This window comes from Scomber scombrus, chromosome 10 (assembly GCF_963691925.1).
Source record: "Scomber scombrus chromosome 10, fScoSco1.1, whole genome shotgun sequence".
Lineage (NCBI taxonomy): Eukaryota > Metazoa > Chordata > Actinopteri > Scombriformes > Scombridae > Scomber > Scomber scombrus.
This window is the reverse complement of record NC_084979.1, coordinates 17717655-17732081: the sequence shown is the minus strand read 5'-3', so window position 1 is coordinate 17732081 and position 14427 is coordinate 17717655. Positions and strand designations below refer to the sequence as shown.

The following is a 14427-nucleotide window of genomic DNA, read 5'->3' as shown; positions in this document are numbered from 1 at the left end:
GGCGACTTTCTAAGGGGGTTTGGTGGTGGGAGTTGGCATAATAGTAACAAGTTTACTTTTCTTGTTTATTAGACAAAGAACAGTACTATCTCTACAAAATGCAAAGCGGACTGCTTTATTTTCTAATGACTATTTTCAAACCGATGCATATGTACAGTTAATATATATGCCAAATTAAGTATCGACCTTGGAATTTATCTGACAACTTAAATGTTTTTTTCCTATGATTGAGGTTTTTCTTTGCTTTGGTGAATGTATGCAATTATGTAATAGTAGTGCAGGGTATTGCTGGAAGAGATTGCATCTCAACCTTGAAAATATAGCCTGTAAAGATTAAAAACATATAAGTATAGACATATTTTTTCTTTTTTAGTTGCATATAGACAGTCTAACTCATTGTTATTATTACCCCTTGTCTGCACAGTGGTACTGCTGTGTGCCCTCCTCTCCCTCCTCTCTTTGTCACACGCCTGTCCAAAGGAGTGTAGCTGCAACAGCAACACCAAAGTAGTGGACTGCCGGGGTCGAGGCCTGTACGACATCCCCCGACGACTGCATCCAGACACCCAAGAGCTCTATCTCCAAGATAACCGTATCAGAGGGTTGGGATCAATGGCCTTCCGAGAAATACCCCTTGTTCGCATCCTCGATCTATCTAATAACTCTATAACATCTGTTTCACCAACTGCTCTACTGGGTCTCAGAACTCTGAAGCGCCTCAGCCTGGCCTACAACAGCCTGAGAGAGCTTGACAAGCGGTTGCTTGGACCTATCCGTTCACTTTCACACCTTGACCTCTCACACAACAGGTTAGGCAACAAAACTGGAACAGATCAAATTTGTTATGTTGTCTGTGCTGTAATTTAGATGCCAGATTGAATCTTATCTTGTTTTCTTTCCATGTACCTACCGCCTAGCCTGTGGGGTTTGCCTGGAGCCATAGGTGACAGTCTGAGGAACCTGAGCCACCTGGGGATAGCACACAACAGGCTAACACGATTGGACCGTTCCTTGTTGGAGGCCCTTGGCCACCTGAACACCCTCACACTACGAGGCAACCCTTGGAAGTGTGACTGCCAGCTCATAGGCCTCAAACTCTGGCTGGAGACTTACTTATTTAAAGGTTAGAGCACAAGTAGCGCTAAGCAGCGGTTGGGGAATGTCTGTAGGATTCCAGCATTCCTCGTAATGCCTTACTGTTGGGTACAGTTTACAATCATAGTGATTTGTAATTCTGATAATACTGACTTTTGACTTTATTCAAATGGCCAGTTTGCAGTTTGAGAGGAGAGCCTCTTTTAGGGATTAAAAAACACTGACTGACCCCAAATGGATAAGCTGTTTATATAGTTTGCTTTTGAATAGATTAACACAGTGGAGTTAAGACAATGCTAAAGGGTAAAAGTTTAACTATTAAAGATGGTGAAATGGAGTGCATGTGTCATGTTGTTCGGTGTGTAGTTGTGGAAGGTGCATAGGTTGTTTTGGTTTTTATACTATTATTAGCATCTGATGACTACTGAGATGATGAATTACAGTATTTATATTAGGCTTTACTCAGCCTGTTGGTTCACTGACACTGACTGACCTGTCATAAAAGGCCGGGCACTATTCCTGAACTATGTAATGTATGACAATCTATGCAGCAGCTCTCATAGCCATGGTGCTGATCTTTACAACCAGAGATAAAGAGTGTACAAGGGTGATGAGAGTTAAATTGCCAACTAGATAATTTCCCATGGTAGATCAACCCCAGCATGCATTAGATAACAAAATAACCACTGTAGGGTGAAAGCCAGGCTTGCTTGGAGTTGGTTGGCCCGCCTTCATGCCTATGTTACCCTGACACATCTTTCGTCTTAAGGGCTGAAAATTCTAATTACTGCAAAACAGAACAAAGGGTCCAGATACAAGGATGTATGCTCAATAGAAAGGCAGTGGTTAATCAAGGAGGGAAAACAAATATGTGGCACGGCATGCTCAACATGAATACAGAGAAAGATTAATAACAAAGAGATTTACAGGACACACAGAGGGCAGATGATGAAGTCCTAACTCTTTCCTTTCCTAATGCTTTCTCAACAGGCTTGATTTGTTTGGCTCCAATGATCCAACAGAGACATTATTTGAGCTGTTAATCATATCACACTTGACCCATTAAAATAAGCCATTACACCGTCTAGATTCATAAATATTCTCAAGCAAAGGACTGGGTCAGGCTCAGCTTCATTGATTATAATTGTTGCCTCTTCTGTATTAATCTGCCAAAATTGGGCAGTTAACAGCAAGTAATGTTCTTGTAATACACAATAACTGACTGATGTCTGCCTCCTATTCCTTTCTGTCCCTCTATCTATCTTTTACTATCCCTCTCTGATCTAACTCTGATCCCAAGGTGGAGTGGTGGATGATGTGCTTTGCTCCCAGCCAGAGGAAATGAAGGATAGAGACCTGCAGAAAGTCCCTTATCAACTCTTCCATGCCTGCATGTCCACAAGCTACCATTACCTGTTTGCCAACATACACCACCTGGAGACTGAGAGGCTACTGCAAGGCCACACCCATGGCAACCATGCTCATCCCTCAAGCCACACCCTTCATGTCCCTATGGCAATGGGAGAGGGATTTGGTGGCGGTGGAGGAGGAGGAGGGGGCGGGAGTTTGCCAGAGTGTGAACCTAAGCAGAGACAGAGGCCTGTCAACTTGCGCCATGCTATTGCCACAGTTATCATCACCGGTGTAGTGTGTGGGATTGTGTTTCTGATGATGCTTGCTGCCGCAGTGTATGGCTGTGCCTACGCTGCTATCATGGCCAAATATCAGAAGGAGCTAAAGAAGAACGAGGAGTTGGCAGCGGCACAGGGGGCAGATCATGCCACAGCTGATGAGAAGGAACCACTGGAGAATGCTATCGCCTAGGAGATGATAACATGAACCCTGAACTTAAAACTTGGGCCTCAACCCTTTAACCTAATCTTCTCTGGATGCTGTGTGTATGTTCGTGCATGTGCGGTTGTGAGAAAAAAAGAAGAGAGAGTGAGATTCTTCATGTTTGTGTATGCTGACCTCATTTCTGAGACTTGGGTAGCTAAATTCCACAGGTATATGACTATGCACTGAAGAGAACTGTAACTTCCACTGTATGCGGGTTCAAAGGGCAGGCCAAAGAATTCAAATGAATCAATTCCATTTTGTCTGAGAAATGCATATCACAGATATATATATATACAAATCGCTATATTTAGAGTTGTGTATTTGTAAGTATATTAGTAAAACACTGGTATTTAAAAAAAATAATTTCAGAATTTGGTTGTCTTTTGGTTGTTGTTAATAATTTTGAGTCTGAGTTTGAGGTCATTTTGAAATCTCATCGTAGGCAGCTGTTGTTAAGTTCTGTTCCAAGTTGTTCGTATTATTGTCATGAGTGTATGAGAACAAAAATGAGAGCGTTTGTGTCACCGTTATCATTTGTGCTTGAGTGTGTGTATGTATGTGTGTGGATATGTATACTGACTGCACATATTTATAGAGAATTTAAGAGTCTGTGCCTAATAACGTCATATAGTTTTGAAGAGGAAATATGTTTTCTTAAAGGCTATTAACAAGGCTATTTCTGACAACTGAAGTGAAGATGGGAAATTCGTTGAAGCAATAATGAAACAAACTAAAACGAAAACAAAACCTGAACTTGGCCTTGTTGTTTTTCCATGACTTTACAGGTTCATGACCCTGAATTTTAGCTCTGCAGCACACAATCACACCCACACACACAAACTTTTAATACAATCAGTTGAGTCTTGTTTGTAAGTCAATGCCAATAACATAATGGTAGACATGTCTTTCAGTATGTATTATATAAAATAAAGGAAAGCATTTTACCTGATTATTGTATGTATATTGACCATTAATTTGAGCAGACATACATCTTTTAATGGAGAAAGTATCTTTAAAAGAGGAGTATTACATAACACAATATGCCAACTTTGGAGTGAATTCTGATATCAAGGGGGACATATCAAGCACATTTCCAGCTCTATGTTTTGATTCTGGGGCTCTACTGAATATGTTATCCTATCTGCTCTTTATATAGCCCCTTACTTCAGCCTCTTTCTGAAACAGGCTGTTTTAGCTCCTTTCTCTTTACGGCCCACCTCCATCCCCTCCTGCTGAGCAGACTCTGTTCTGATTGGCCAGATTCAAGAAACTGCCCCTGGACAGTAGTAGTAGGATTTCACTTCTTTATCTTGTTCTTTACTCAAAATGTCAACTTGTCAAATGCATCCATACATGTTTGAGCCACAATCTGATGTGAAATATTAAAGTGGACAAACGAAAAACCTTAGCATCAAATACTACAGAACATATGTGGGCATGTGCAAACTATCTGATGCCAGTTCAATGGGAAAATAGAGGCAGCTTTGCAAACAGAGTGTCAGAGCAGACTGAAGTCTGGTCTTTTGACTTTAAGGGAACATTACAGTTTTGGAACTTCGACCATGTCTAAAATAGACATCCAATATTATAACAGTATAAAAATGGCAGAAAATCACAAAAGGGATGTTATTTTCCTTTCAATGAGAGCTTCTCTGTGTTTCACAAATTCTCTATGTAAGTAAATAAAAAAGGCCTTCTGCCACCTTGATGTGATGTCAAAGCTGTAACAAAATATTCATGAAATTAGAATCCAAGTCACATTTTCTGTATAGCCATACAGTCTAATTTATCAAAAAAGCTGTCTATGACATGGTGATTAGTGGTCATTGTGGTGGTGTTTCAGTCCCTCGGAGTTTAAAATGTGTGACATTTTTCCTATAGAATCCTTTTAAGATCAAATGGTGAAACAAGCAAATATTTTCAGATGACTTTATTGTGAATTATACTTGATACCACTTTAGAATATTACCCAGCCTTCTTCTTTTGTCTGATGAAGTTCACTTCTAATATTATAAGTGAATTCTGAAGTATTATATAATGCAACATCAGGTGCTTGGTACATTGAAATACTGTTTCCCAAATCTTATGAGTGGATATGTAGAGACAGATTTTTAGATTACAGCAATAACATATTCAATGCCAGCTGGGATAGCCCCCCCCCCCCCCCCCAACCCTAATTTTTATTAATAATTAATGAATATTAACATATTATTGTGAACACTAAAGCATCATTTTATCTCTCTATCTATAATTAGCCACCAGCGTGATTTTTAGCTCATTCAGTATAGTGTGGATGCACATAAATGTATGCAGATGTCTTTGGTCTTAACGGCTGACCTGACTTTTATGGCTCTGTGTATATTACGGCAGCAAATTTGCTGCACGTGGCTCAGGATGTGACCACAAACACTGACTCACACACACATACACACAAACAGGCTGGCATACACACACACACACACACACACACATGCATGTACGCACACGGTAACGTTGTGACTCAAGCAATGTCTGCAGGGTCTGTGGTGTGTGATGTCATCAGCCTGTCCTGTTATGTTAGTGTATTAGCGTATTCACAAGTCTACAGCTCAGTGGAGCGCAGGGCAGCGAAAACTGGCCACAACCGGCCTACCCTAAATTTGCATTCTAGCCTACATCTCTCCTCCCGTCTGACTTTCTTATATAAAGTCATCCTTACAGACATCCCCCGATCTGACAGACATGATTATCATTACTGTACATCAATGCCCACTGTAACAATAGGGTCTTCATGAAACCTTGCTATTGATTAGTCATTTTGATTGCTGTTAAACAGATTTGAGAGAATGACCCTATCTAAAAAAAAAATGGTGATCAGGTCAACAGGGTCAAATAATACTGTGGGCTGGTGTAAACTCTGAGCTGCTTGTGTACCACTCTGCTAAAAATCGGATGCATTCTGTGCATGAGTGTATATGTGTGTGCGTGCGCTGTGGCACCACACAGACTCTCCCATCTCTGTCCTTCTGCTCCAGTGGTTTCCCCCAGGCCAAGAGTACCCACAATGCACTGCTCTTATGTCAACGCATTCAGGGACCGTGAAAAATGTTCTCTCTCTCTGCCCTTTTATTTCTTCTCTTATTTTATCACTGCATTTCCTAAAAGACTGCCTCTTTCTCCTTTCTTCAGATTTTCTTTCCTCTGTCCAGATATTTTCTCTTCTGGCATTTCTTGCCTTCATCTGTTGACAGGAGAACTTACACAGATAATTGTCTGAAGAGGTTTTTAAAATGAGGGCAAAACATGCTCAATATTGGTCCTTTGTATGTGCGTATGTCGGGCTGTGGAAAAGATTGCAATACTCCACATGCACAGTATTTAAATAGAATAACTTGTTTTTTCAAGATATTTGTATGTGTGATTACTAAAGCTGTCAGTGTAAATGTAGTGGAACAAACAGGACTTCCAAACGGTCTACTGGGAATAAACATCAATAAAGTTGGAGGCACCTTAATTTGCAAGCATAGCTCCTGGAGGAATAGCACTAAGGCAGACACGTGACGCCTTTATACATATTTTAGCCACTTCCTATGGTAGTATTTTTCTACACATCAAAAGCTGTAATAAATATTTTCATTTTTGAAAGCAATGGATATTATGCTTAAAAAACTTGCCAACAAAATCATCTATACAAACAACAAATATCCTCTAGTCATCTATACAGTACTGTACTTTAGTAAAAGTATTACTACACAATACACAAAGTGGTGCCTGAAAGATATTGTGTGCCTTTGGTGAGAGGTGGGTAATGAATGATGCTATACAACTTTCCTAAAGATAATACCACAACTACTCAGAAACAATACGTCTACATTTCTAACCCCTTCCTTTCCTCCCATTTCCTCCATTTAATCTGCTGTCCTTCTCCACTGTAACCAAGTTGACGGCTAACAGAACAAGGGCCGCACTTCATACCACCAACTTGCTGATTGCACAGAGTTGCATTATATGGGCGTGACATTGTGGGGCTTCTGAGTCACCAGGATGTGAGATGAGGCAGGCCGCAACGAAATCCTCTTGGCCACAATATGCCTTAAATAAGCACCGCGAGCACGAAACAAATGCACGAAAGGCGTTTATGAAACTGGCTTCTATTAATAAATTTAGGCATGAATACTCCTGGATGCAGGATGCTCTCTTGCCTTCTTCTGAGCATACATTCATGCAGGGGCAAGCACACGAACAAAAAAAGCAGCACAGTTTGTGGGCAGTTAGTGTTTCATCTCAAAAAGAGGAAAAAGTAGGGGCAGACAACTCTAGACCAACAAAACAAAGCCTGCATAGCAGCGTCAAGAAAATATTGCAGCCTCTGTCAATGTAGAAGAGTGTGTGTGTGTGAGAAAGAAACAGCCACTTCAGTCCCCACTTACCCGCAGCTATTGGTGATTTCCTCTCATCCAGAAGTTGAATGGCGGTGCTGGCCAATACAACACTCTTGTTTTCTGATCCTAAGACACACACACACACACACACACACACACACACACACACACACACACACACACACACACACACACACACACACACACACACACACACACACACACACACACACACACACAGAGTTCACATCACAGTCATATCATAATTCCTCATATTAGTTCTGAATTGACCACAGGGTGATTGGAGAAACACTGAACATAAATACCACAGAGTACTATTTCCTGGCTACAGCTAACTGCCACAGTCCTGAGAGGAAGAGTGCATCCAAGGCAAGTCCGGCGAGTAAATAAGAGGCTTTCAGATCACTTGTATTAGCTGGCTCTAATGGATAGCCTGAGGCTGAGGACAGATGAGAACACATTCTCCCTTTGGAAAAGAAACCATTTTATAGTTTAACTGAATATGCGTGAGGTGCCTGTGTATGTGTGTGTGTGCATGCACGTGTGAATGAGCATTCATCCCTGTGTGTATGTGTCTTTTTCAGAGTGTGTGTTTGTGTGTGTCCGTATGTGTTTTCTGGCTAAGTCACTATGGAAAGGGCTGAACCTCTTCCTAACGTATCTTATTTCAACCCACAGCAATCAGTCCTGTCCACAAGAACACGGCCCAGAATTAATAAGAGGGGAAGGGGAGGTAGAGATGCATGGCGAGAGAAAATGACCAAATATGGGTGAAAGAGAAAAAGAAGGGACAAAGAAAATGTGAAAAACATCTACCAAATACAAAGTGAGTATATTTGTGCATTTGACATTTAACTACAAGTTTCTTTGGAATCCCCTCACAGAGTGTGACTACGTCTTATGGCTCTTGCCAGTTTTATTTTCAGTAATATTCTGGACACTTGGTGGTGCCATTCTCACAGTGACTTTCAGCTTTGTAGTATCACACTAGCAATAGCTTTGTTAAGCATAATAACTGACTCATCTCTAAACCTTTAACTTTAAGGGCAGAAAACTGATTCATCAGCTATTAAAACATTTTAATTTACTACTGACCTGTGTTGAAAGGCAGGGAGTAGACAAAGGTACCAGGAACTTGTTCTGCTGCTCTCTTGTACCACAGGGGAAAGTGATCGGCATTGAACACCCCCTCTTTGTCTTCAGCTGTCAAGAAGTCTCTTGAAACAGACAGGAAGCAGAGATGGTGACACAAATCATGCACATGCAAAACCTAATGCATAGTACACTCATTGGAATCATAAATCAAGAATAACTCCTGCACACTTACTGATTTGTAAGCTCGTCAGGCACCACAAACAAGTTAATTCTGGACAGGCCTGTTCTTGTGCCCAGGTATGCTATCTCCACTCCTTTATCAGAGTTCCTGTGTAGTATGACAAGTACATAACCTGCCTTTTAACATCACTTAAGGATCACTGTCAACATTATTACAAAATTACAAAACAGCCTTTAAAAGAGCCATATACTAATATACCTAATACTGAGTAGTTATCTAATTACCAAAATATAATTTTGTAGACATGAGCAGCATTAATTTAAGACCCCATATTATCATTTTAGAAAACAAAAATCATAGCTGACTATAATTTGGGATGGGATGAATAGGGCAGAGAGAATGGGTTACGTACTCAGACTTGTTGAGCACCAAGCTGGTCCAATAGGCCTCCAAAGGGGCAGTTACCACTGCGTCAAAAAGAACCTCTTGAATCAGCTCCTTGTCACCTAACAAAACCAAACATATACATGAATCATGGTCTTTAACTAGACAATGACCACAGAAAAAAATCAGTTAAGGAAGGTAGTCTATAGATGAGTTTAACTAACATTGTAGGTGGGGCTCGTGTCCACTGAGATAGAGTTTGATCGCCTCTATCTGGGTCAGATAGCGGTGCTCTGGGTGCTCATCTGTGTTGCAGTATGTCCTGTCATGTAAAAAATGGACAATTAGGACATTGGTTATATTAACTGGCTCCAAACTGCTGCCTTTCAATACTCATTTCTTAGCTGATTACTGATTATCTGCTTCATTATTCAATGGTTAGTCATAGAAATCCTGTTTCTTTTAGTTGCTCTCAGTTACTTTTGTATTTTGAGGGCCAATCATGAATATAATATGAAATGAAAAGAAGAAGGTTTTTCCATTTACAAACATTAGTTTGAAATGCTTTCACTGTAATTTGTTTAGATGTTAGTTCCCAAACCCGCTGACCACAAGTCATCAAGTGACACAAATGATCAAGTCAAAGTCCTACAGATCCTGGAGCTGTTGTATAACTGTATTGCAGTGATTTCTCATTGATTTAATAATCAGGAAGTATATTTAGGATATAGTCCATTCAAAATGTTACTTGAATAAGAGACGAGGATAATATTGTCAGAAAAGTAGTCTTACCATTCGTCTGCCAGCGCTACATCAGGATGCTCCAAGTCATCAAGTCCTGTGATGAAAATGAGAAGTATATATATCTCAAACTAAATAAGAAAAAGCAGCCAATATGAACTTTTAATAATAGGGGTAGGCATCTACACCTCAAATGCACACACACTTAAACACACACACACCATTGGTGAAAAATGTGTTTTTTGAATGGTTGTGACAGGTCTGATTAGATCAGGAAGAGCCAAGTCATGCTCATAGTGCTCTACATGATGGACATGTTTAGAGAAACACACAGACACAGACACACACAGACCACCACCACATGAATATTAACATGCATGAGGCTGGACATGGAAATAGACACACATACACACTGTGAAGACATGGACAAGTACAACACACCTAAGGAGACACTAAAGAAATATTTAACTTCCTGTCTAATTGTGGCTTTATAATTAAGTATCACTACATTACCACTGGATGTGCGTGTGTATGTGTGCGTGGTGTGTGTGTGTGTGTGTGTGTGTGTGTGTGTGTGTGTGTGTGTGTGTGTGTGTGTGTTTGTGTGAGAGAGAGAGAGAGAGAGAGAGAGAGAGAGAGAGAGAGAGAGAGAGAGAGAGAGAGAGAGAGAGAGAGAGAGAGAGCAGGGGTGTGTGTGAGAAAAGAAGAAAAGAAGAAAAGAAAGAAAGAAAGATGATCAGCTGAGCAGTGGTGTTAAGTAACTATATACATTTACTTGAATACGTTTTGACGAAGTCGTACTTTACTTGAGTATCTAACATTATCATTGTGAGCCACTTTATACTATTCCACTTAAATTTGGGGGGGGTGGAGGGTATTTTACTGTATTGTAATTTTCAGTGTTTCAGCAACAGTACAGTTACAATTTACTTTGGATATTATACTTTCAAAAGGTTATTGCTGATTAAACTGCACAATGGTAATTTAAAGCTGCTCTATCTCAACCAGCAACAACACTGAAATCATGCTAAAACGATAATACAACAGTAAAACAATTGTTTAAATGTAATAATATGAATATCTGAAACTGCTGGAGTACATCCTTTTACTTTAGTAAAATTCTAAATGCAAGAGTTTTACTTGTGATTGAGTATTTGCAGTATGTAGAATTACAACAGTTCTTTGACTTCAGTAAAGGATCTGGATACTTCATCCAACACTGCAGTTGAGTATAGAAGTGCCGGCTGAGAGACAGAGACACAAAGATGTGAATAAATCAGAGCAGGAGAATGCAGTACATCCTACCTTCCTCCACTGTCACATTCCCTCTGAAGAAGAACTTGCCGTGGCCTCTGGAGAGAGCTACCCCTAGACTAAAAAAAAAAAAAAAAAAAAAGTGGAAAAGTGATGCGTCAGTCATTCTAAACTTTGCTCACAGAATTCTTCTTACCTGAATGGTGTTCCTTTGATGTCTGTGTAGTAGTAATCATTATGCAACACCAGCACACGTTTCTGAAACAAAAGAGATAAATATGTTCAATTGTACGCTACAGTATACAATAGTCAGTGCTGTTATTTGAAATGATTTCCTGCAGCCTGGCTCCATCTAGTGGTAAAGGGATTACATGCTATTGGTTGGCAGTCTCTGACATGACATTGTAACTTGGATGTGCATTTTTTTCAGTGTGAGCATTTGGATAAGGATTGTGAATATGCATGTGTGTGTACATTACTGTATGCGTGCTTGCAGATGTGTATTTACATACTTTATGCTTAATAATCAGGCTAATGTATAATGCTCTTTACTAAGCTTTGAAAATGCAAAGTGCACATGCTCACACACACACAGACACACACCTGAATGCCTCTCTCTCTCAGACAGGCAAGTAGTAAAAAGAGAATCATTGGGCTGCTGTCTCCCTCGTATTCAGCAACATGTGCTTGGTGGAGATAAGGGGCTCACACACAGAGACAGACACACACCCATGCACGCATGCAAACCAAATCAGAAACAAAATCCCCAAGTCAATCCTGTACTTCACTGTGCCAAGTGTAACAACCCCTTGGCAGAGTGTATTTTCGTTGGCACATCCCTTGGGAACATCAGAAAAGTTTGCTTATTTGCGTATGTTTGTGAATTTCTAAATTTTGTGTTGCTCACCCCTTTGTCGACACTCTTCTTCACCTCCATGGAGAATGTCCCTGTCTTCCTGTTGACCATGGCATTTCTCAGCTGGCAACACATAGTCTCAAAGTCAGATTTCTATTGAAAGGTGTTCAGAGATTATACTTAATGTAGATTTAATGTAGAGAAAGAGTTTCACCGTGTGATCTTTATCCTCCCATTCTACCTCTGACAAATCCACACTGCTGTAGTTTGGCTTCCTTCGCTTCTTGCCATCCCCATACTGGACAAACAGGTCCATGAAAACACACATGCATGCACAGTTAGAGATATTGAGGACAAAGGAACACAAAGAGTATACCATACTACACCTGCAATTAGTGATAATTTAACTATCAATGACAAAATAGTTTTTCTTCATTACATTAAAATGTCGAGGAATTGTGAAAAATGCAACAACAATTTCTAGTCTAGATGACACTTTCAAATAGTTTGTTTTGTTCAACATTAAACATTCCCTCCCCTAATATAAAATGCCTGTTTAGAAATTCTTAAAATGAATGAAAAACATTTACTCCTTCTACCTTGTTAACAATCCAGAATCCATGAATGTGCAAATATTTTTCATTTCAAAATTGCTGCCGATGGACACAACATTTCTTCAAGTTTCCACCTCACACTGGTGTAAGTTGCATACTGGACTAATTGGTTCCAAACTATGTCACAAATCTGGCTCATAAGCACACACCTAAAACTGAGATTTTCGGTGAGCCCAGAGAAACATTTCACTTTCAGTAGCTGAACATGTAAATAACCTTCTAGTGCCAAACTTCTACTATCAAACAAAAAACATTTTGGAGTGGAGTGGTATTCAATATCAAATGATATAAACCAGATAAAAGCAGCATTTGAGAGGCTAAAAGCAGCAAATAAATGATGGCTTACATAAATAATTTATTTTCTGCCAGGAGACAGGAGATTGTTAGCTTAGCTGAGCATGAAAACTGAAGGCAGGGGAGAACAGCTAGCTTGGTTCTGTCCAAAGTTTAATCTACCAGCAACTTTAAAGCTCACTAATTAACATGTTATACCTTATTTATTTCATCATTACATAAACAAAAATGTAAAAACAAGAAGTTATGATTTTACAGGGTCTGTAACTATTTCTTGGTTGGGGGCAGTGACTTCCTGAGGTCTTGTCATCACTGTGAGGTGGCCAAGCTAATTTTCCCCTGTCTTTAGCTTCATACTCCCACCCCTCATTAGTTGTTAAACACTGTTCATTAACGTCTTTAATTAGACTGCTATTAAACCATCTGTCTGTCTGACTCACTGTCTGTTCTCCTCTCCTCCTCATCTGTTCTCATGTCATCCCTCCATATCTCACCATTTTCATCCAGTGTTGCATCCCGCTTTGTCACCCTGCACCTATTCTCACGTTAAGCAGGTTCTTTGCTCTCCTCAATCCACCCACCCCCTCTCTCTCTACACTCTCTCCCCTCATCCTCTTGTGAGAGGAGTGAGTGAGTACAATAGAGTTAATCACAGCCATTCAGAAGCTGTATCTCTGTCTATTCACAGCACAGCGGAGGCCTGGAACACACTCTCCTCATCTACATACCACCGTGCGGCCAACAAACTTGTACATCGCGGCACATAGTGCACCCCCACAACGACAGACCAATTTTTTATGTCAATCGGCATCTCAATGTGACAACGAAATCAGTAATTAACTGACATGAACTCAAGAGTTAGTATTCCTCTGCTGCCTGTACAAAATTAAAACAAATTAATACATTTGAACTCTAATCTATGCATCCTAAAAGGGATTGTTATGATAATAAGGTTTGCACTCAGTTAACTTGTTACAGAGCATCTGAATGGTGCTGGAGCTAATACTCACAAGTGGCCGTAGATCTGGATGGGTGAGGATGTAGCCATTGTTGGTGATTGCAAAGGCGTAGCCGTGAATGCCCAGCTAGGAGAAAAAACACAAACACAACACAGACCAAATGGATGCATGACAAATCTGTATCTAATTGTAAATCTGGGCAAATCAAGCTCTTTGTAATTTTTGCTGGCAGAATCTTTGTCTTTGTGGTGAAACTCACAGAGCTACACAATACAAGAGGATGATGTCATTCATCCACATCCGGACAAATAACACACTTTCAAATGTCAAATCCTTATAACTAACTGAGCTTCTCATCTCAATGTAAAAGAAATCAACACAGGAGACATGGCAAAGGAAATTGTGGCTCAGGTGGTAGAGCAGGTCGTACACTAATCAGAAGGTTGTTGGTTTGATTCGCAGATTCTCCGGTCCACATGTCGAAGTGTCCTCAGGCAAGATACTGAACCCAAAATTGCTCCTGATGGCTGCGCCATTGGTGGGTGAGTGAATGATTAGGAACACCTCCTGATCAGCAGGCTGGCACCATAGATGACATCCTCTGCCATCAGTGTATGATTTTGTGTTGAATGGGCGAATGCTGTCATGTATTGTAAAGCATTTTGAGTAGTTGATAAGACTAGAAAGACGTAATATGAATGCAATCCATTACCACTACCTTCCACTTACCATT

At 40.2% G+C, this 14427-nt stretch overlaps 1 protein-coding gene across 1 annotated transcript in view; it reads right to left on the bottom strand.

Moving 5' to 3' along the window:
• The window catches only part of cacna2d3a (calcium channel, voltage-dependent, alpha 2/delta subunit 3a), a 124863-nt gene that overhangs the window by 23747 nt on the left and 86689 nt on the right, over positions 1-14427 (bottom strand). Inside the window, exons 16-26 of the mRNA XM_062426865.1 lie at positions 13746-13820; positions 12042-12125; positions 11879-11950; positions 11168-11229; positions 11023-11090; positions 9769-9814; positions 9201-9298; positions 9005-9098; positions 8644-8739; positions 8412-8533; positions 7344-7421 (exon numbers count right to left, since the gene is read on the bottom strand). Coding sequence (XP_062282849.1) covers positions 7344-7421; positions 8412-8533; positions 8644-8739; positions 9005-9098; positions 9201-9298; positions 9769-9814; positions 11023-11090; positions 11168-11229; positions 11879-11950; positions 12042-12125; positions 13746-13820 — 895 coding nt within the window. The remainder of the gene's footprint in view (positions 1-7343; positions 7422-8411; positions 8534-8643; positions 8740-9004; positions 9099-9200; positions 9299-9768; positions 9815-11022; positions 11091-11167; positions 11230-11878; positions 11951-12041; positions 12126-13745; positions 13821-14427) is intronic.